At 41.5% G+C, this 21,176-nt stretch overlaps 1 protein-coding gene across 1 annotated transcript; it reads left to right on the top strand.

The window, feature by feature from the left end:
- The first annotated feature begins 8,132 nt into the window (after positions 1 to 8,132).
- On the top strand, positions 8,133 to 20,546 carry LOC146478259 (uncharacterized). The gene is made up of 4 exons (XM_085111670.1): positions 8,133 to 8,881; positions 17,724 to 17,825; positions 18,850 to 19,379; positions 20,185 to 20,546. Exons 1-4 carry the CDS (start codon positions 8,140 to 8,142, stop codon positions 20,413 to 20,415), a joined length of 1,605 nt encoding a protein of 534 aa, XP_084967796.1. The 5' UTR covers positions 8,133 to 8,139; the 3' UTR covers positions 20,416 to 20,546.
- Positions 20,547 to 21,176: the final 630 nt, after the last annotated feature.

The raw sequence follows: 21,176 nt of genomic DNA, 5'->3' as shown, positions 1-21,176 counted from the left end.
AAGCGCCACTAACAGATACACTATTACTACTTAGGCTAAGAAGAAGTAAGTTACACCAAAAATGCCACATCAGGAAAAAGAATTTTAAAGGGCCAAGAAATATAGGGTTAAAGCAGTTTTCTTTGTAAAGGAGGACCTGAAAATCATTCAAGTAAAATCGTCTGTTTTATCGGTTGTTGAAAGGAGAGATTAAGGAGTTATAATGAGTGGAGTATTTGATGCCACTTCTGCTGGAAAGTGCTTTGTGTTCCTGTAACAGTAGAAACAGTGTGTTGTTTGCTTTCCACCCTTTTTGTTTTTTAAAATATCCAAAACCAGGTTGAAGTCTCCGCCGAGAATAATTTCATCGCATTTAAAGGACAACATTTGTTCGCTCACATTTTTAAAGAAAACTGGATCATCTGTATTGAAATTCGGAGCGTAAATATTGCAGATCGTCAAGGTCAGCTCACTGGTCAACTTCCAAATCAACAATAATGTATCTGCCCTCTTTATCACAGAGCTGCCAAGATTTTGAAGGAAAAGTTGTTATTATAAAGAATAACGACACCTAATTTGTTACTCTTCAAACCACTGAATAAAGCTGAATAGCCCCATTCAGCTGCCCAATTCTCAGAAGACTTTTCCGTTCAATAAACTCCTTGTAACATATCATAAATAGAAAAATGTTTCTTTTTGATCCAATAAAATAATTCCCTCCTTTTCCCTCGCACATTAAGCGAAGATAAGGTTATTTTAGACATCTACAGTGGAACCTCGATTTTACGATATGGCAAGGGGACAGCAAAATCATATCGTTAAATCGGGATATCGTTGTAAACGAACTCCCGATTTAACGATTTGGCGGAAAAGCAACCAAAAATATCGTTATATCGGGGTATGGTTAACAATTAAGTGCTATCAATAAAATTAATAAGTCTCCGCAACTTGATACCTGAACTGTATGTATTTTATTTAATTGCAATGGGCAAATGAACCTAACCGAAATCGAACATAACGTCCTTCCACACTATGCGCAGTGCATTTAAGCTCTGACAATGTTGTATGTACATACTCTTTAATGATACAAAACTAAAAGTTAGGAATTGGCCTAGAAATCCGATTTCTAGCCCAATTCCTAAGAAAAAGCCATCAAAGTTGAACAAGCTAAGAGAACTACTGAAAGACAAGGAAGACAAGGATGATAAAGCGGCTTAGACAGAGATGAATTCTAAGCCTTACTTCCTTGAACTGTCCAGATAATCTTTCTAACTATGTTTTACAATTAGTTATACAGTGGAAACTGCCTTAGTAGATATCTATCAAGGCAATGGTTTTTTTCGTAGAATTAATTTAAGTCATGCTGAACAAAAATTGTTTTCTTCTGGTAAGAATTCGGTGTGAAGCAAAAGTTTTGTTTTGAACTGTTTCCTTGGAAACATACCACAGATTAAAATATGGCCAACATATTGGTTTAAATAAAAATGGATTGTTAAGTTTGCCGGAACTTGACGGAAGCAGAAATTCACATCTAAACTTGTTTATCAATTCACTAAAAGCCCAGTTTTCACATGTCGGAAAATCCTAGACGATCTTGGTACGTGTCCACAAGATCGAAAATTAATTAACTTGATTAGCACTGTACTTGTTGGTACAACAGAATGATTTGCTTCCGTTCAATAATCACTTGTAAAGGTTAAAAGTTCTCACACCAATCAGTTAACTAAAATGATACAATATATTAAAAGGTAAAACTCAAATGGTACAAATCCAGCTTGAAACACGGCGGAATTACATAAAAAAATATCAAAAACGGATTTATACACGTTTTTTCAAGTGAAGTTTCGGCATGACTAAAATTAATTCTACGAAAAAACCATTGCCTTCAGAGATATCTACTAAGGCAGTTTCCACTGTATAACTTATAAAACATGTAGTTAAAAAGATAATCTGGACAGTTCAAGGAAGTAAGGCTTAGAATTCATCTCAATTCTCTTAATAAAATACAAAACATAACGAAGGGTGAAAGAGTTTAAAAGAGATCGGTAGGAATTCAATATCAACCTACTAGCTTGATATTGAATTCCTACTGATCTCTTCTCCAATATTTTAAACTCTTTCCCCCTTCGTTATCCAAGGTTACTACGCAACTGTCATTTATACAGCAAGCATTTTAATTTGTTATTATAAAAACAGCTCCTCTCAGCCAATCACAATTCAGAAAATCTCTCGGCCGGTGGAGGAGACATGACATTGCATCTAGATAGTTTAGCAGCAGAATTGACTAACTTGCCTGTACTTTCAGTTGTTGCAGAGCACAGCAGGAGGCAACTTACCCAAAGGTAAGTGTAAAGTGTAAAGATTTGGAGTCGTTTGAGAAGGGCTTCAGGTCTTCACTAAAGGCTGGCTCTTATTTGCCGCTGCAAGACGTACGACATACCGTAATCGTAGGTAATAATAATTCACAGTCAGTCCCAGTGAAGCCCCATGTACACAACTGTATCTCTGCGGCATACCGGCGATAAATTGGAAATGATCTCTACCAGTTTGGAATTTAATGAATTCTGGCATACATTTTACCACTTTGGTCATTTCATAGCCGGTGTGCCGGGGCCTGCGAAGTTGAACTCGATTCACCCAACTACATAAGCGGCGGCAAAAGAGGCAGAACCACAAGTGTCAGAAGGGCTATTTCTCTGTATTGTTAAAAAAGACTCCAATCTCTTAAAAAGCGAAAAGTGTTTTCAATTTAGTGTTTAAGGAAATTAATAATCTTGTCATGTGTTACACGTGGAACTCAGAATATTTATTCAGCCGTGCTCGTAAGCTAGGTGTTACAACTCGTTAGCGACAGTGGAACGAAAGTTCCGAAAGTTAAAAATATTGTGTTGTGAACCAAAGCTGTTTAAAATACTGGTTTTTAGATTTTCCTGCTCTAATTAACATTCGGTAAACATGGTTTTCCTCCTGGAAGTATAGTAATAATTGCACAGTTCTCAACTCACAACTTACCAGCTGTCCTATTTCCAGTTTAATTCACGGGATCAGGGATCAAGATGTGTAAAGATTTTGGAATCAGGGATCAAAATTTAAGGCCAAAATGTGAGATCAGTCGGGAAAAAATATACCTCGTTACGACTCTGTAATTTTCTAAAGCTAGAAAACGACTTGTTTAGCTTTTTGCATCGGCGTACGGGAAAAATTTTGTTGGGGGGGCTGAACATAATTTGCCCGAATGAAACTTGTTGGTCACAGATGCACAAGATGATTCTTTCGTGACGTCAAGTTTTCTTTGCCATACCGTGAGAGCACAGGTATTCAAAATAGTGCAATTATTTTCGGTAAATCGAGATCAACATTTCTAAAATACAAAACCATGAAGCGAGAGATAAAACGTACCCATTTCAGCTCTAAAAGAAGTATGAAGAACGATTACTTCGAGACCCAAATATGTCAATAATCCTTTGTATGTAATTCTGCATTGTCTTGTTTGCATACTTTCTTTCAATGTTAATAACGGCGATACTGCTAAGTCGGTCTTTCTTGTCCCATTGTGGATCTTAAATTAAAATGTCTTGATGCGGCGAAGGGCGCTGAAAGACCTTTTAGCAGAGCACGAGGTTGCAGGAATTGTGGCCAGGATGGAGGCAACTTTATATAGAACAGGTAAAATGTCATGGAGACCATTTTGATGCATGGTCTTTACCATCACGGGTGCGTTTTTTCTCTGGCATGGGTCCCCGCAGTCGTTGGTTTTAAAGATTGACTTCTCACTTTATAGCACTTCACTATCCACGCCATAGAAATTTGATACAGTTTGGATGTTGTTGATGCTTGGAGAACGGCTGAATACGATTTCGCCCAGTGCGCACAAAACCTCCTGGTCATTGCCCTCAAACCTTGATTGAAGTTTACAGTGACGACTTTGTCAATACTTGTGTAATAACCGGTAATACGAAAGTGGTTTTTTGCCGTCTGTTGTGAGCTGTCGTTTGCTGCAGCAGGTGTCTTACCAGTAAGGTCCTGAAGTCGGCATGATGGTCTGGTTCGTGGCACCTTGGCATCTCTGAAGGCAAATTTCGTACTCTTGATTCCTATTCTGATTTTTTGCCCTATAACATCAGCATGTGACCACATCTGAGTGAAGCTCTCTTCATCGCGACAATTGCTCAGAGTCTTAACGACAGCATCAGCAGTCTTCTTAGCAGTGATGACATCCATCTGTTCTCCCTGTAGATATCTACTCAAATCATCAGTGTTGGATAAGATGAGCTTCAAAACCATCAAGCCATAAACAAACTTAAAGTCACAAATTGAGTGGAGAAGCGAATTACTTTCGTTGTAGGTCTTGAGATCGCGATCCTATGATAAAGTGACCACGCCTTCCATTATCCTCGGCACTTGTTCTACAATCGTGGACAATTCTGGTTAAGAAATCTGAACGCTGCCCACCAAAAACAATTATTTCCTATTCCTCCCCTCGAATTTCTACAAGTTACTTCTCCTTCCTCCCCCCCCCCCCCCCCCCCCACCTCCCCTTATACAATGTTGATTTGGGAAGTGCTGATTGCCGGGAAACTGTTCGTGACCCACCAAACAACATTGAGTTGGGGGGAGGGGGGCGGGAAAAATATTGTCGTTCGATTGTTTACTTGTAAAAACGCTTGGAAGGGTACGTTTTCTTAACCGTTTTGTTCACGATTGTAGCACGACCCAAATCAAGTTATTAAAAAATAGAATATTTTTTACTATGTCTTTGCCCTAACGGTACATCCGTTTTGCCCGAATAATACTATTTTTTTTCCGACAGGGGGGGCTGCAGCCCTCCCATCCCCCCCCCCCCCCCGCCCCGTGCACTGATGGCTATTTGCTCTGCTGTAAAACTAATTCAGGCTCATCGAACTAAACTGAATATTCTCTGTGCATATGTAAAGGAAGGACGGTACGTTATACAACTTTGAATTGACAGCCGCCACGCGACACACCTCCTGTTCTAGGTCATTGTCATTATATTTGGGTTATATATGTTATAGAACTAGTGTGAGGTCCGTATTGGGAAAATATTGAACGAGTTTATTTGTATTTTTGTTTTTCTTTTTAATACAACTTTTATTTTGTAAAACACTTAGAAAAAATAACACGACTAAGCTTGCAAGGTGACACTACTTATACAATATCTCCCTTAATTACATTTACAACTGCTACACTTACATATAATACTTACAAGAGATACACTAGTAACATTTCGATATAAGACTACGTTAGTAACCATTAAGTTAGATTAATGATAATAAATTACAGTACTTTACGTTACATCCTACAGGGTACAAGTACCTCTTTCACAACAGTTCTACTAAACATTACACTACCTGAATAGAGACAAATGTCACGATAGGAAATCGGCCCCTTCCTCAAATTAGGAAAGATTTAGTGATTTCACTTGGAACTGTACAACTACACTCATGTGAAATGCAGAATAGGACACAGCTCTCACAATATGCGACAATAGGTTACTAATAGAACATTATTTACAGCAAATCACACGTACTTTCAATAGATCGTCCGTTTACTAAAAGATCAGCTGATGAACTCAAACAATGTATGGTTCCTTCCTACATTTACGCTTTCATGGGCACTTTTACTATCAGATAGGCCTAGAATTTAACCAATGAGATCTTTTGTAAGTTATCTAGTTCACACGAGTTTTTGTTTCCATTGAATACTGTGCCACCTGTGTTTGTTTAAGACAACATATAAGGAGTCCCGAAAGTATTGTAAAACGATTACCTATGAGTACCTACGATTTCCACTATGGATTATCAACAAGCCTGTATTAGCTGTGAAGTATCTACGAGGTTTACTGTACAATAAAGAAAGTTGCTGTGACCAAGATCTCTCATTTTGCTGTCTGTTTTCGCCATGGAATGAAGGAACTAGACCTTGTACCTCTGGAAGTTTGTGACGAGTGCCGGCTGCCAAGCTAGTTTGCTCTGCCGAGTTTCTTCCCCGTTTCCCGTCGTTTCCCGTGCTAGCACAGCCCGTTGCTAGTTTTTGGTCCACGCACCGATCACAAATAATTCACAAGTAATATTTGCTCGCCTTCGAGTACCAGAAAAGCCGCCGAGATAAGCCAAACTCTCCTCAGCAAAATAGCCAAAAACCTCTCGTTACAATTGTCTTGCCACGTCCCCAAACCTCTCGTTACAATGGTCAATCGTAACTAAAAGGACGTGAATCACTGAATTAGAGGCTGTCGAATTATAAAAATATCGTCGACGTAGGGTTTGCAATCGACTATTTTGGTTCTGGTGTGAACAAATTAGAATCAAAAGTTCAACGTAGACTTTTGTTACCCAGCTAATGCCATTTCTTCAAGCATTTTGTCCTTCGTCAGGGGCACCCAACAGATCTTTCGTGATATGGGAAATTTATGACCTGGTGTTTTCGGATTGATAAAAATGTCGTTTCGGGTGCCGAAAAAAGGTCAACTGAGATTTTCGGAAAGGAAATAAGACCTAAGGTTTTCGGGAAATGGACAAAGATGCCCTAGTAATTTCGAAAAGACTCAAGTTCCCCTAGAATAACCGAACAGATAATAATATTTATAGCCCAACCTAAAATGAACCTACAGAGCTTTAAAGACACTCCAGATAGCCTGAAATAGCGTTTCAAAGGATCTGAAAGAAAACTGTCGTTGGGTGCCCCTGCTTCGTGTCGACATCAGCCGTTGAACTTCCAACGTATTCAACCGCGGTGTTTCCTTTGTCGATGTCCGCTCGTGCGTTCGGCTCTGGTTCGCCTTTCTTCGAGCCTTTGGCATCTTTATTGACCTGGACGTAATTTAAAAAGACAAGTCACCAGCTATTTCAATTGCTGCATCGACTGTTTAATGGCATATAAGTTCAATCAAAAAATAATCTCGTGTTTATCAAACTCAGAACAGATCTGTTCCTTCGGACGTGGTGGATCGAGCTGAGTTATTTTCTGCCGTCGAGGCCGGGAAGTTTACGCCTGTTTCTTGTTACCCGTTATAGTCCCATTGTAAGAGAAAGTTGATTCCTCTGCAGTATCGCCCTAAGTGTTATGATCCCGGAAACAATCTCATTACACTGAAAGGCAGAGAACGTTTCTATTTTCCCTGTTTCTCGAGAGTAAAACATAAGCGAATTGTACGTGCATTTTGAGTTCCAAGTCAGCAGCCCCTGGACGAATTTGGCCGGAACTTGGAGAGATTGTTCATTGTTGTCAGATAGTTTACGAGCAAAACTTTTGTCTTCGAATTTTAATTAGTCCTCTTGTTTATGCCTTGTTTTTGTAGGCAGTCCTATTTTTTTCTCTTTCTTAACCTTAACCCCTTGTAAAGAATAACAAACGCACTTGTCAAAAATCTGAGGCACGGTTTTTGTGGTCAACGTGTGAAGAAACGAATGATATGTTAATCGTTTTGTCTCGTCAAATTTTAGCGGGCCTAGGAATTCATTTATGAAGACATGAAGTTTTGTAAAAAGATCCGCGTTTTCGAAACACATTGAATTTTAAGCCTTTAAATAATATTTAGTCAGAATCCTTAATTATTAAGCTTTCAAATAATATACGGTTTATAAGGGGTTTTGTTAAAACAACAAGCGCTAGAGCGGATTGCGCACGTGTGGTGAAATGGGATATACTGATACCTTAAGTTACCTCTTGTAAAATATCTTTAAATGACTATGACTCTGAAATAGAGTAGACTGCAAGCAGTCCCTTTCTGGATAGTCGAGAGGTTGGGCGAAATAGCCGTGCGCGAAAAAACTGGAGCAAACGAGCGGAGGGGGGCTTGGGGAGAGGCTCTTCTCGTTTATTTCTCCTCGCTCCAGTCTCGCTGCGCTGTGAGCGCACCATCTCGACTGACCAGAAAGGGACTGCTTGCAGTCTAGAAATAGAGCCGAAATATTGTAAGTTTCAACTGTCTTGTAATAAACCCGCAAAACTTGGGTTCTACAATGATATCAATCCTCGGCCTTGCTTTCTTCGTTTTGTATCCTTTTTACTTCATTCCATTGCATCGATTAACTTTGCATGGATTTAATTTTTATTTGTTTTGCAGGTTTCGTCTGGTTGCCGATAATTTTGCGTCCGGCTGATCTTAAGGACTGAAGGAGAAGATTACATATCACACAAATGTCACAACAACAACTTCCAATTTTTCTCCCAAAAAGAAAACCGCTCTTGATTGCGTTCCTCGTTTTCCTTGTGTTCATGTCTTACGAACTTATCGCGAATTATTATTTAATAGAGCCGTGTAGCTCTTCCAGTTCGCTATTTCAATGCATAGCTACCAAACCGGTCACAGTTGATCCCGCGGATCCTCGATTAGACAACTTTAGACGAAGTTGGCTTCGTCAGCGGCGGGCACGCGTCGATTGGCAAAGTTTGGTGGAATACTGCAAAGATGACATGGCTTGGCATGCAGTCAAGTGGGACAAGATACACAGAAGCAACGCCAGCACCAGTGAAATCGTGTTTTGGGACATCAGACCAGCGGGAGAGTTTAGCAGGATTTTCATCCAATCAAAAACGTCAGACAATAAAACAAAGACGATTGGTGGAGATACGTGGAGGGTTTCCATACGTGGACCATCTAAAGTTGGAGCCACCATGTTTGATCACCATAACGGAACTTACGAAGCTCTATTTCTCCTCACGGAACCTGGAAGCTATGAGTTGATGGTCTACCTTGATTATAGCCTTTGCGATGGTTTCAGAAACCCTCCAAAGGATTGGTTTATTAGAGGCAATTCCGAGGGGAGAAATCAGAATCTCTCAATGTTAGGTCGACCCATTGACCACCTTCTGTTCCAGTCCTTCAACAACTGGATTAACATAACAATACCCGAGGCACAATTAAAGGCGTCTTTAGTAGGTATGTATACGGATTTACATTTTTTCCTATTGAAAAACATATTTCGGGAGAGCGCGCGAAGCGCACATCATTTATAAATCCAAGACCCTTGAGCCTCTGGGCATTAAGGGGGGATTGCACCTAAATTTGAATGAAATTTGAAGAGGTTTGAAGAAGAGAAATAAGAAAGAAAATGACTTTTGGAACACCAACAGACAGTTGATACCCAGGCAAAAGCACCCCAGGTTGCTAGTGCACTAACTTGGTATCCGTCTATTAATTAGTAACTAGAAATTCTAATTTTAAACTGCAGTAAATCTTCAGTATTTCTTATTTCTCTTAATTTTACCAATCCTTCTAGAAAAGCTACTCCTACCAAATATACCCAAAAAATCACCCAAAAATTCACAAAACACCCCACAACACAGATTCCGGGATGATGATAGACGGTTTTTGGATCGCTTGAAACGTGAACGAGATATTCCATTAAAACCATGTCAAGCGGCGGAAAAATGGCGTTTAGGTGTAATCCCCCCCTTAACAAACGTGACGGACTATAATCTGTTATTATATACAGTACACAATTTTTGTGGTTTCAGCTTTGCAGAAGCTGAAACCTACATTGTCATCGTGTAGTGTAAGTAAGTAAGTAAGTAAGTCCATTTTCCGTAAAGGTTCGGAATGCCGACGGTTCACCACGACAGGTTACGAGACTTTATTCGTACGGAAGATCCAAAATGGCTGCCAGGTCTCTCATGCTCACCAAGGGGGCGGTTTGTGGTTCTTGGAAGGAAAACACAGGTTTTCAATACTGTAAATCAAAAGAACAACTTCTAAGGAACAGTCGGCTGCTTAAAAAGTCAGTGAGTTCATAGCGAAAAAATTCCTGTTCGACATTGTGTGAAGTCGAAAACATGTGCGATCGCAAAATGAGTCCATTTTCCGTCAAGGTTCGGAATGCCGAAAGCTCAGCACGACAGGTTACGAGATCTCAGTAGGCTTTATTCGTACGGAAGATCCTTGTATTCAATTCAAAATCTCTCACGCGTGGATTTTCAAGGTGGCACTTTGTGGTTCTTGGGAGGAAAACACAGGTTTGCGATACTGTAAATCACAAGAACAACTTGTAAGGAACACTCAGCTGCTTAAAAAGAGGAAATCAGTGAGTTCATAGCGAAGAAATTCCTGTTCGAGAGTGTGTCAAGGCGAAACATGTGCGATCGCAAAACAAGATCTGCAAATCATCACATGACCTGTAGACGTTCTCGCCAGTGTGTGCTCCTGGAAAATCCACTTTACAAAATACTACAGGTATGTGAATTTCCCCCTGCTTTATGTTAAATTGATCGATTTGCCATATTTCAAATAGCTTTGGCGAAATTTTCGAAAAACGTTTTCAGTTTAATACAGTCGAGAAATTGTGCTTTACAATAGTGACTCGCAATTTGGAATTCGCTTGGATCGCTTCGCGTAGCTTCACTCGAGGCGAAAATTGTACGAATTTCCTTTTTAGGCGTGAACACAGGTCTGTCTGAATAAATTTTTCAATTAAAAAAGCTTATTTTTTGTTTATCTGTGTGTCTTGACTCACGGAATTTCCGATCCGAGATTAAAGACCATCAGGAAGACGTCCGCGTCGCTTCTGCCAACGTCGATGGCACCCACTGGATGGCACCATAGCACGCTGGAAAGTAGAGCTTCTAAAGAACGAAATTTCGGAGTTGCAAGCGAACAGTCTCGTTGAGACCGCCATAGAATTTGTTGAGCAGATCACCAAAGACACTGCGGTCTCGTGAGCCTCTAAAGCTCTTCAAACGGAGATCAACCCCAAGGTCACCAGAAGAGAAAAAAATGGACGACAACGAGGTTTTCGTGCCTTCGGAGGAGTCCATCAGAGACATCGTCCGAAACGAAGTCCTTCATGCGATGGCCACTACGAACCCACCAGAAGGAAATCGTAAAGTTTCTCTCGTGGGCAAAAAAACCTGGCGGCAAACGCAATGGCAAGCCACGTCAAAGACGGCCCGCGCACCGAGAAGGCAAAAGATCAAGATCCAAATCAGCGAAGCGTTCTAACCAACCTCGATCGTCTTCAAAAAACGCCCGAGGAAAAGGTTCCGGCCACGTAAAATAGACAGTCGTTCTCCGAGAGAGAAATGGTTGTTCAAGATGACCAAAAGACCGCTATTCGATTTAATACCACGAAACTCGGAAATCCATAACTTTACTTCAGTGCAGCTTACTGATCGGCAGTCCAGGGTCCTTGGCATGGGATTAAAGTTCAGACCTTCGCTTCGACCTCCGAGTGTTGCTCAGTTCGACCTGCAGATCAAAGACTTCTGTCGGAGAGTTCGCCTTCAAGATTAGTTCGCCAATTGTTTACAAGACACGGATTTCAACCCCTGACTTTACGTCCCAACTGGCTGGAATCCACCGCGAGAAAACCCAGAACTTGAAGACAACTCTTCGCTGTACGCAAGGAGCTACGCGATAACATCGCAGTTAACTTACCGCATTGGAAGAACAATCTTACAAAACAGGAGCGAGAAGAACTGCAAGAGCTGAAATCCAACCCGAACATTAAAGTTTTGCCTACAGATAAAAACCTGGGGCCTGCACTATTGTCTACGGATTGGGTTCAAGCTGAGACAATAAAGCATTTGCATGACGAACTGTCATATCGTAAAATCACGCAACAGGACTGGTATGAAAGCCGTCTTAATGTTATTAACTCTCGTGAAAAGCTTTTATCTATTTATAGTAGATTTATCCCCTCTAATGTAGCTCGCTTTTTGTGTAGTTTCGATCATTTTGTTAGTCCGGCTAAGTTTCACATTATCCTTAAGATCCATAAGAATCCTATGGTGGGAAGACCTATCGCTGCTTCTCATTCATATATTACTAGGCCTATTAGTATTTTTATCGACGAGCTTGCTAAGCCTAAAATACGTATGCCTACTGTTCTTAGGGACTCGGGTGAGCTTATTTAATTATTGGAGAACACGGTTTTACCCAATACCGATTGATTTCTGGTCACGGCGGATGTCGTATCCCTGTATCCAAACGTGGATACGAAGAAAGCACTAATCGCGCTCGACCTGCTCCTTCGGGAAGCAAGGGTTCCCGAGACTCTATTGTTGATTCAGCTCGCCCGACTGGTTTTTGATAATAATTACATATCTTCAGAATTTAGCCTGGATATTTTTCACCAAGTGTTTGGAATCGCTATGGGCACGCCTTTCGCAGTCACGGTAGCTAACGCTTTTATGTTTCATCACGAGAAGGATATTGTGGAATATTACGCCCAATATCTAATGTTATACAAGCGTTTTATTGATGACATTTTTGCTATCTGGTGTGGGCCCAAAGGTACCCTCTTTGAATTTCTTAACGCTCTCAATAGCAAAACTGATCGAATCAAACTTACTTATTGTATTAGCGAGAGTAGCATTTCTTTTCTGGATTTGTTTCTCTATAGAGATACCTCTTCGAACGTGCTGCAATTTTCCATCTTTCAAAAGCCTCCTAACAAATATCTGTACATACCCTTCGAGTCGTTTCACCCTTCTAGCAATAAGAAAGCCTTTATCAAAGGGGAATTAATTAGATACGCTAGAAACAGTTCTTCCTTCAATTCATTTAATGAAACTAGGGAAAAGTTCTGGAAGCGACTACGAGTTGGGGGGTATCCTTTCAGCTTTCTGCTTCCATTGTTTCGTGAAATACGATACAGTGACAGAAAGAAATGGCTTTACAAGAAACATAAGAATAAGTCTAGTTAAGACTACCTTTAACTGTAGTCACGCACGTATCAAGAGTGTTGTTAGCATCATCTTACCAGAATTAGATTGTACTGTATGTTACAAGAAAACTGCGACATTAGCTAATATTTGTAAGTAAGTTATTTTTTGGGGCCCACAGTTTTAGCTAAATCTGTGGGCCCCAAAATTATATCACGCACAAAGTATGTCACTTACCCACTCACTCATGCCCATATGCCGGCTTGGCATGTAAGGCAGCAACAAAATTAAGCCACTCCTGTCTGTCCCTGGCCAGCCTCTGAATGGTTCCCCAGGTATGATGTAAGGTCTTCAGTTCTGCTTCCACAGTCCGACGCCAGGTGATCTTGGGTCGTCCTCGCCTGCGTCTCCCCTCTGGTGTCCAGTGAAGGGCTGTGCGACTGATGTTGTCTTGCTCCCGTCGCATGACATGTCTGATCCATTTCCATCGTCTTCGCATAATGATGGTTCCCATGCTGTCCTGGTTGCAGCGAGCAGGAAGTTCTTGGTTGGAGATGGTTTCAGGCCAGAATATACGTAGGATTCTTCTGAGGTTTTTCGTGTGGAAGGTGGACAGCTTGTTGAGGTCGCTCTCTGTCATCCTCCAACATTCCGAGCCGTACAGTAGGGTGGAGATTACACAGCTCTGGTACAGTGTTAGTTTTGTCTTGGTGGTGTACTGGGATGACTTCCAAACGTTGTTCATCATTCTAAACGCATTTCTGGCCTCACTGAGGCGGTTCTTGATGTCGCTGCCTGTCCCACCGTCATGTCTGACAGTGCTCCCAAGGTATGTAAATTCTTCAGTCGTTGATCTTCTCCATTTACTGTGACAGGTGATGGGTTTGATACGTTCAGCATCATTACCTCCGTCTTCTTCTGGCTGATCTTCAAGCCTACTTGCTGTGCAAAGGTATTTAGACGGGACGTCTTCTCCTGCATGTGCTGGTGGGTATGCGACATGAGTGCTAGATCGTCAGCAAAGTCCAAATCTTCAAGTTGTGTCAAGAGGGTCCATCTGATGCCTCGCGCTTGGTCTGCTGTTGTCTGCCTCATCACCCAGTCGATAGTCAAATTGAAGCCGAGCATCGCAGACATACAACAGCCTTGTCTAACACCGGTCTTCACGCTGAAGCTGGTCTCGCTGCTTCCTACCCTGCAGGTGAAGTTGTTGTAGAAACTCTTGATGACAAGAAAAATCTCCTGCGGTATTCCATATGCCCTGAGAATGCGCCATAGACTCTCTCAATGAATGCTATCAAAGGCCTTTTCAAAGTCTACGAAGTTGATGTACAACTGTCTCTGCCATTCTGTGCACTGTTCGATGATGTTTCGCAGAGTAAATATTTGGTCTGTGCACCCTCTTCCTGGTCGAGAACCGGCCTGCTCCTTTCGGAGTTGCTGGTCCACTGCCTCTTCAATTCGCTTGATGATGATTTTTGCGATGATCTTGCTTGGAACAGACAGGAGGGTGATTCCTCTCCAGTTGTTACAATTGCTCAAGGCTCCCTTGTTCGGGATCTTTACTATGACGCCTTCCATCCAATCCTCTGGTAGTTGTTTCTCTTCCCAGATGGCTGAAAAGAGTGGCTGAAGAACTTGCACTGCAAGCTCTGGGTCTGCCTTAAAGAGTTCTGCATTGAGGCTGTCTTGACCAGGGGCCTTTCCGTTTTTGAGGGATCTGATGGCTGCCACAATTTTGTGTTTCTTAGGTGGCGTTGTGTTTACATCCAGGTCTTTAGCCGGGTCCTGTACATCCGCTGGAGCGGTTGGTGGTGGTCTGTTTAGAACTTCGCTGAAATGTTCTGCCCGTCTCGCCTCTTGTTCTGCTTCTGTTTTTAGTATCCGTCCCTGTTTATCTGCGATGGGTGTGTCTGTAGATCCCCGGTACTTGCCGCTGACGAGCTTAGTGATTTTGTACACTCGTCCTTGTTCTCCTCTGGCCGCGGCCTCTTCTGTTTCCCTTGCAAGGCCTTCCATGTAGGCCCACTTGTTGGCCCTAGCCATTCTTTTAACTGTTTGATCAGCTTCCCTGTACTGTTGTTTGTACCTCTCTTCCAGCCTTTCTGACTTGGTCTCCAACACTCTCTTCTTAAGGGTTCTCCTGTTCTCAATGGCTTTCCAGGTATCCGTTGTCATCCACTCTTTCCTCCTCTTTCGTCCTCTTCGTAAGCAAGCTTCACTGGTTTGTGTGTAGGCTGATCTTACTTGCTTCCACGCGGTGTCGATTCCGGCTGACTCTGTCTGGGTGTAGTTTTCAGCATCTGCCGAAGCTTGGAACGTGTTCTTCAGCTTAAGGATGAAGGCATTCTTTGCTTTGGGGTCGCGCAGCTTCTCCACATCAAACTGTTGTTGTCTTGGTTTCTCAGGTCCATTCTTTCTCAGTTTCACTTTCAGAGTTGCAGTGACAAGGTGGTGATCACTGCCAACATCTGCTCCTCTCCTCACTCTAACGTCTTGCAGCGATCTCCTCCACGTCCCGTTGATCATCAGGTGGTCGATCTGATTCTTGTCTCTGCCGTTGGGGGAACACTAGGTAAGTTTGTGGATGTCTGGGTGTGGAAAGAGAGTCCCGCCAATGACAAGGTCGTATGTCCCGCAGCATTCCAGCAGTCTCTCTCCATCGTTGTTCATGCTTCCACATCCTTCCTTACCCATGGCTCTCTCGTAGTTGGTGTTATCACTTCCAGCTTTGGCATTCAAGTCGCCCATCACTATCTTCATTTCATGTCCTGGTGTGTTCTCCAGGACATGAAATGAAAGCCTCCTTGCTCTCTTCCTCACTGTCGTTGGTTGGTGCGTAGCACTGGATGATGGTGGTATTGATGTGCTTCCCTCTCAATCTGATCTTCATCAGCCTGCTGTTAATAGGCTTCCACTCCATCAGGCACTTTTCCAGTCCCTTTTTAAGGATGATTGCGACTCCTTCGTGGTGTTAATCGTCATCTCTACCACTGTAGAGCGCTGTCTCTCCCGTGTTGGTTCTGTATCTACCGGATCTTGTCCATCGGCTCTCGCTGACTCCAAGAATGTGTAGATTGTAGCGCCTCATCTCTGCTGTAACTTGCGCTAGCTTCCCGGTCTCATACATGGTTCTTACATCCCAGAAACCAATCCTGGTTCTGGTTTTGGCGTTTAAGACTTTCATCCTCCTGTCAGTGGCTTCCATTCGGTTTTCACCACTGCCAGTCACACGAGTATCTTGCGATGACTCTGGAAGCCTGTCACACCTAGAAGTGTTCTTTTCCTTTGTTGCTGTTTCCGTAACAAGACTTTTTTTTACAGAACAGGGTTGTTAGCCCTGTGTCTAACCCCCGGCCTGGAGGGAGGGGTGATTTCACTTGGAGTCTCCTTCTCCTAGATGATAGCCGACCATGGCTCACGAGGTCCGTCTACCCGGGTTTGCGATCAGAGTTTTCCTCTCCTAGACGATTGCCTGCCAAGGCTAACAAACTCCATCTGTCCGGGTTTGTAATCAGAGTTTTCCGTATCCTAGATGAACTGCCTTCCAAGGCTAACGAGCTCCACCTGCCCGGTTTTGGAATCAGAGTTCTGCTTCTCCTAGGCTATGTTGGTCCACGGCACCCTATTCCGTATTATTCATGGTGCAACCCCCTAAAGGGAGGGCTCCTTCATCCACCAACCGGGGGACGTGCCCCAGTACGCCGTATAGCCCCAGCGCGAGGAAAGTATGTCACGCCTTGCCGAAATCTACCGCCTGTTTCCTAGACGCATTACCGCGGGGTTTGTCTTTCCTATATGCAATTCCGTAGGTGTGTTTTTACGAAAATATGTAAACTCTAAGCATGAGCTAGGTATATATACAGGCGCATCATGTTGTATTGTTTAACTCCCTGACGAAGTGTGCGTTAGTCACACGAAACGCGTAGGAGAAATAAAGAAGTTATTATACAACTACAGTTCGCAGAGTGCTGCTCACTAGTTTAGTTTTTACTAAATTGTTTTATTAAATTCACGGAATTTCTTTTGACCATGCGATCTTATGTAAACAGCAATGTAAACCATGAGAGATCCCAACCATATCTATTTCTGTCCCCTGTGTATTAAAGTGTAAACAAACGGTCAAATTACGCTGCACATTTTGGCACTGACTAGAACTGTTCATTAACCCCTCTGAATTTTTATATAACATTGCTTTTATACTGCAACTAGACTGCAATATTCTAGAAAAATAAGGCAGTAGCCACATGCAGTCATAGACTGCTTTTCATCATTTATTGATCTTTGAAGAGATTCCCTTTCATTTTCTTACAATGACCTTTTTTAGGGTCACTCGAACACAGACAATAACTTTTCATTATGGTAGCTGAAACCACATGCACTCCTTCGAGTGCCTATTTTTTTTTTCTGTTTGCTCATCTAGGAACATCATACCACGTCATGTCATATTTATTTCCGTTTACTAGTTTTACTCAAGCGTTTTCATGTTGTTTAATCCGGATCGTTGCAGTAATCTTTTTGACTTTCATTTCTATTTTTATCATTTTCGGCTGATCACAATCCTACGTTTGAAGTTGAATATACAATAAGAAGACAACAATTAGCATTTTTGTCTACTTACTTTAATATTATAAATTAAACTTCAAATGCTTTGTACATTAAGTAACTGAAGGTAACAGAAGTCTCTGTCGTTTTCTTTAAACAACAGAAGTTTTGTCGTTTTCTTTAAACAAATAAAATATTCATTATATTGTTTCCCAACACCAACGATCAATAAACCCAACAAGCCAAATGAAAATATTGCCCCCGTCCCCGAGAAGCTTTACATGAAAACAATCAAACAAACAAACGAAAAACAAAGATTCTGAAAATACGACTATCGCTTCGACAAGGGTTTACTAGTATTAAAGGGCAAGGTGGAACAGGATCACCCGATTTCTTCTTTTCCGTTTACTTTGGCCTGGCGACGCTGGAACATCTCTGGAAGCCTCAGGAGGAGGGAGGAGTCATTTTACCCTCTTCCCCACAACGATTTCGGGGGAGACTATCGGGATTCATGTTCGTTGTTTTAATGTTTTACAAGTATTTACAATTACGATTTTTTTCTGCTTCTGTTTTGCCAGACAAGCTTGAAGGGCTGGACTCCTGTCCTCGCAGCTGCAAGTATCTTATGTATCCGTTTGGTCGATGGACGAGTGAAATTGGGTGGAAACCAGACGTCAAAGGTTCGCAGTACACTGCAAATCAATATATTTTTACTGTTTATTCCACTTTTTACGTTTTGGGTTTCAAAACTACGCGGATTCTAAAACTAAATATTCTCTTACACGAAATACTCCAAGAATTACCAAAGAGAAGATATATCAACGAATTTCCTGATTTTGAAGATTTTTTGTTCATCGTCGTTATGGCAATATCGATTTTGCCAAAATATCAATCCTGAGAAACTTCACCCCATAGCCGATAATCAGTGAAGATTTCACATCGATTGGTATCTGGGACGATTACCTAATAGCCGGTCGAAAAAATGAGGTGTTGGCCCTCAAAAACTGTATCAAAACACCTTAAAAACTGGATCGTTGGATCCAAGAGAGGATGAAGGTCATCTTCTCTTGTTGGATCATATAATTCCAGAATTTTTATTAATGAATGGTCCCGAGGAAAAAGTTAGTTTTCTTAGCCCAGAATCTAGATGTTTCCCCGAGATGAATTAAGTTGACTCCACAAGCCTTTAGCTTCAAAATTTATCGAGTGAAAATAAAGGCTATCTATCTATTCGAAGGAAAACAAAACTGTATCCCGAGGGAACAGTCAGTCATTAAGTGTTTTTGCAAAATAGCAACAAACAAAACTAAGAAGACAAATCTTTAGAAAAACACGTCAAAGGTTTTAATGAAAGCGATGAATTTAATGAATGAGTTCGAGGTCCTTACTGTAAGTTACCGACAGAAGTTTTTCCGTTGATTTATGGCCCAAGCGCGAAGAACGCGGGTTGGATGAACAGTTTACACTATTTCATACATTACAGATAAATTGAAAATAAAAAGCAACTGATTCGATAGCAAATTAGACGGCCGCCGAAAAAACAACTAAATACTGCAATTAAATGAGTAATTTTGCGATGGACTAGCAGCAACTACGCCACGGCGGTAGGCTATAGCTTGTGTACGGCGTTACGTTACCAATGGCTAATTCTCGTGGATAAAGCCGATATTCATATTTTGTCTTTTTTCGTGTCCTTCATAACAGAATCATACAACTGGTCGTTACCAGAGGGCTACAATAAAACAGGCACATTTTGGATGTACGGAGATTCAGTCACCAGGGAAATGTTTCTTCCGCTTATTAAACGACCTTTGTGTATGATCCTCTACCAGCGATGCCGGTTGACGTTCACCTGGATGTATCCCAGGGGTCCGGGGCAAAGCGCTGATGCACCAGATGACGATCTTGATTTTCAGCAGGATAAGATCATTGGAGACATTGTCAAGATTCTCCGTCAACCGGAAATGCAAACAGAAAACAGCACGCTAGTGATTAATATTGGACATCATGCGGCAGCAATTCTTAATTTTACAACTTTCCAGAAACTCATTAGAGGCCTCATATACACGTTAAAGGAAACCAGTTTAACTGATTACGAAGGGAAAAATGGTCCGAAGTTCAAGGCTAAAGTTATTTGGAAATCCGCTACTGCTTCGAAAAAGATGAAGAGAACTGCTGCTACTGCAAAGTTTGATCTTCACGAGAATCCGAATTCCTTATTTTTAACCACGCAGGTAAGGGGGTCGCGACACTTTTTCCGGGATCAAATATGGTATACATCAAACCACAATTGATCCCGAAAAAAGAGGGGCGAACAAAAAAAAAAAAAAAAAACTCAAGTGATCACCAAACTTTATTGACACTCTCCAAAGGGACTCTTCAGTTCAGTGACAATTACAATTTACAATAAAACTGCAAAACAAAACTTACAGTTTTGTTCCGGCCAGTTCATTAAGCACAGTCGTAGTTTTGGCATCGACTCATATCCTAAACTGTTCCTGTGGCTGGCACAAGGACAAAACTTTCGAAGATAGGTTGACCGTATAGCTGGCATAGTGTGTCGTTTGTGCAAGTTTTGTTCCGGGGGAGGGGGGTTACTCCCATATAAAAGTGATGGGGGTGATCGTCGTACCTTTTTGGGACTAAAATTCGTGATTTGGTTCCCCTTTAGAATGCTAAAATCTAAAACGACTTCCGTCAGAGGATGGTGGTACCCTTTAGGATACTGAGCCGAAAACATATGAGAGGAAGTAATTGTCAGTCAGCTGTCAATTAGTTTATTGTTTTACAGTTGGTACCTCTTAGGGGTAAAAAGTTGTATAGACCATGCCCACAAAACATAATTCTGGTACCTTTTAGCGTTTTTTTTCCAAAATTTCCGACGATCACCCCTGTCACTTTTATATGGGAATTTCCCCCGGCTTTTGTTACCGGTTCATTTCTCCGGTACAATCTACAGAGAACCGGCTAATGTACAAAGTTAACGTGTTTTCCTGTTTTCCTGTTTTTTTTTTTTTGTTTTTTTTTTTACTATTTCAGCGAAATCTCCTTTACGCTGCCTATGCAACTACAGCCATGTGCCAAGCAGGATTTGACGTTTTAGACTTGTATCACATGACTGACTCGAATCCTGAAGCTGCGTATGATGGTGTTCACTTCGTGAAGACCGCCGGGTTTTACTCAGCGGTGGAGAACTTTCTGGGAAAATATAAAATTCTTCACAACAAAGAATGGAACGGTCATCAAAAGGAAAGGAGATGTTTTAGTTAAAATATGTATTAGGGAACTTAAGCAGCGACGACAACGAAAAACTTCACTTGAAAATATAACTTTATTTTATTTAACCAAAATTCGCCATTATCTGAACTCGTTCAACTTTTACAGAAACTACCTAGGAACCAAATTGCTACCTATTTTACGTTATTAGATACAGTCGAACCTGTATGTAACGGCCCTGTATTAAGCGGCCACCCTCTATTAAGCGACCAGTTTTTAAAGTCCCGATTGTTTGCTCATACAAACGCTGTATTTGTTACCTGTATTAAACGGTCACCTCTATTAAGCGGCCGCGGCCACCCTGTAGCAGTCCTATGTTTGTCTTTCTTTGTTATTTTTACCTTTATTAGGCGGCCACCCTTGAATGGAAACTAAGCCATATGTTATTTTATGCGGTATTTTATTGTGTTAAAAATGCGATCCAGCATCACTATAAAGAAATAACATGTGCAAAGCTACTGTAAGCTGATACTCGGCCGTTTAATATAGTTAACGCTTTACAGATGTCCGCAATGTGCTGAAGTACAGTACCATATCACGAACGCTAAAAAAAAGTTTGTTTTGAATATGCTTCACTCTTTAGAAAAAAATTCCTCTTTAATTAACTTGTTCTTCAGCCATGTGACATTGAACATTGAGCGTAACAACTATGAAATGGCGGACTGGGATATTTTGTTGTGAACTGTAAGTCATAAAAATAGAGCACTGTACACCGTAGAAGAGTAGAGGACAATTTATTGTATAGTACTTTTACA

Source organism: Pavona decussata, unplaced genomic scaffold, assembly GCF_977016875.1.
Source record: "Pavona decussata unplaced genomic scaffold, jaPavDecu1.1 SCAFFOLD_64, whole genome shotgun sequence".
NCBI lineage: Eukaryota > Metazoa > Cnidaria > Anthozoa > Scleractinia > Agariciidae > Pavona > Pavona decussata.
This window is presented reverse-complemented; position numbering and strand designations above follow the sequence as displayed.